Source organism: Brassica napus, chromosome C2 (genome assembly GCF_020379485.1).
Source record: "Brassica napus cultivar Da-Ae chromosome C2, Da-Ae, whole genome shotgun sequence".
In the NCBI taxonomy this organism is placed as follows: Eukaryota; Viridiplantae; Streptophyta; class Magnoliopsida; order Brassicales; family Brassicaceae; genus Brassica; species Brassica napus.
This window is the reverse complement of record NC_063445.1, coordinates 9,268,171-9,269,026: the sequence shown is the minus strand read 5'-3', so window position 1 is coordinate 9,269,026 and position 856 is coordinate 9,268,171. Positions and strand designations below refer to the sequence as shown.

Here is an 856-nt window from a genome sequence, read left to right as displayed (position 1 = left end):
CCTGAGGAAGGTGCTAGTGGTGGACGGCACCCACATGTTTGGAAAGTACAAAGGTGTTTTGCTAAGTGCCAGCGGACAAGATGCTAACAGCCGCGTATTCCCGATTGCTTTCGCAGTAGTGGAAAGTGAGAACACAGAATCTTAGACATGGTTTTTCCAGAGGTTATCTACTATTGTAGAGGATGGTTCTGATTTAAGTATAATATCAGATAGATGCGCAGCAATTTTCGCAGCGAAAGATAAATGGTACCCACGTGCACACCATGGTATTTGTCTCGTACACCTCCAGCGTAACGTTAATGATAAGTTTAAGGGGCTGCAACAGAAAACAATGGTTGGCAGAGTTGGGGATGCGTTCAGAGTTTTGGAGTTTAAGGAGATAATGGAGCTTATTAAACTGACGGATTGGAGATGCTGAGATTATTTGGAGAAGATCGACAAGAAGCTATGGACACGTTCACATTTCGAAGGGGAGAGATTTAACGTGATGACTTCTAACGCTGCTGAATCGTTGAATAATGCTCTTCTGCCCGCTCGTGATAGTCCTATAATGGCATTGTTCGAGTTTATTCGCCGGAAGCTGTGTACCTGGTATGTGAGCAGACGCACCGAGATCAGTAAGATGAAGGGAAATGTTCCAGATAATATTCAAAAGATACTGGTCAAACAGCTGGTGCTGTCAACGGGCCTTCTAGTTGTGCCATGTTCGACTTGGTTATTCGAAGTTACGCACAGGCCAACTAATTTTGGTTTCACGGTTGATCTGGATAAACGAACTTGCACTTGCCTCGAATTCCAAAAGCTTGGTTTGCCATGCCGACATGCCATTGCTGCTGCTTCTTGCCGTAATATGTAG

General features: G+C 44.6%; 1 protein-coding gene across 1 annotated transcript; it reads left to right on the top strand.

Annotated features, from left to right (window-relative positions):
* The first annotated feature begins 487 nt into the window (after positions 1-487).
* LOC125582149 lies at positions 488-856 on the top strand. Its single transcript, XM_048748694.1, has one exon. It carries the CDS (start codon positions 488-490, stop codon positions 854-856), a length of 369 nt encoding a protein of 122 aa, XP_048604651.1.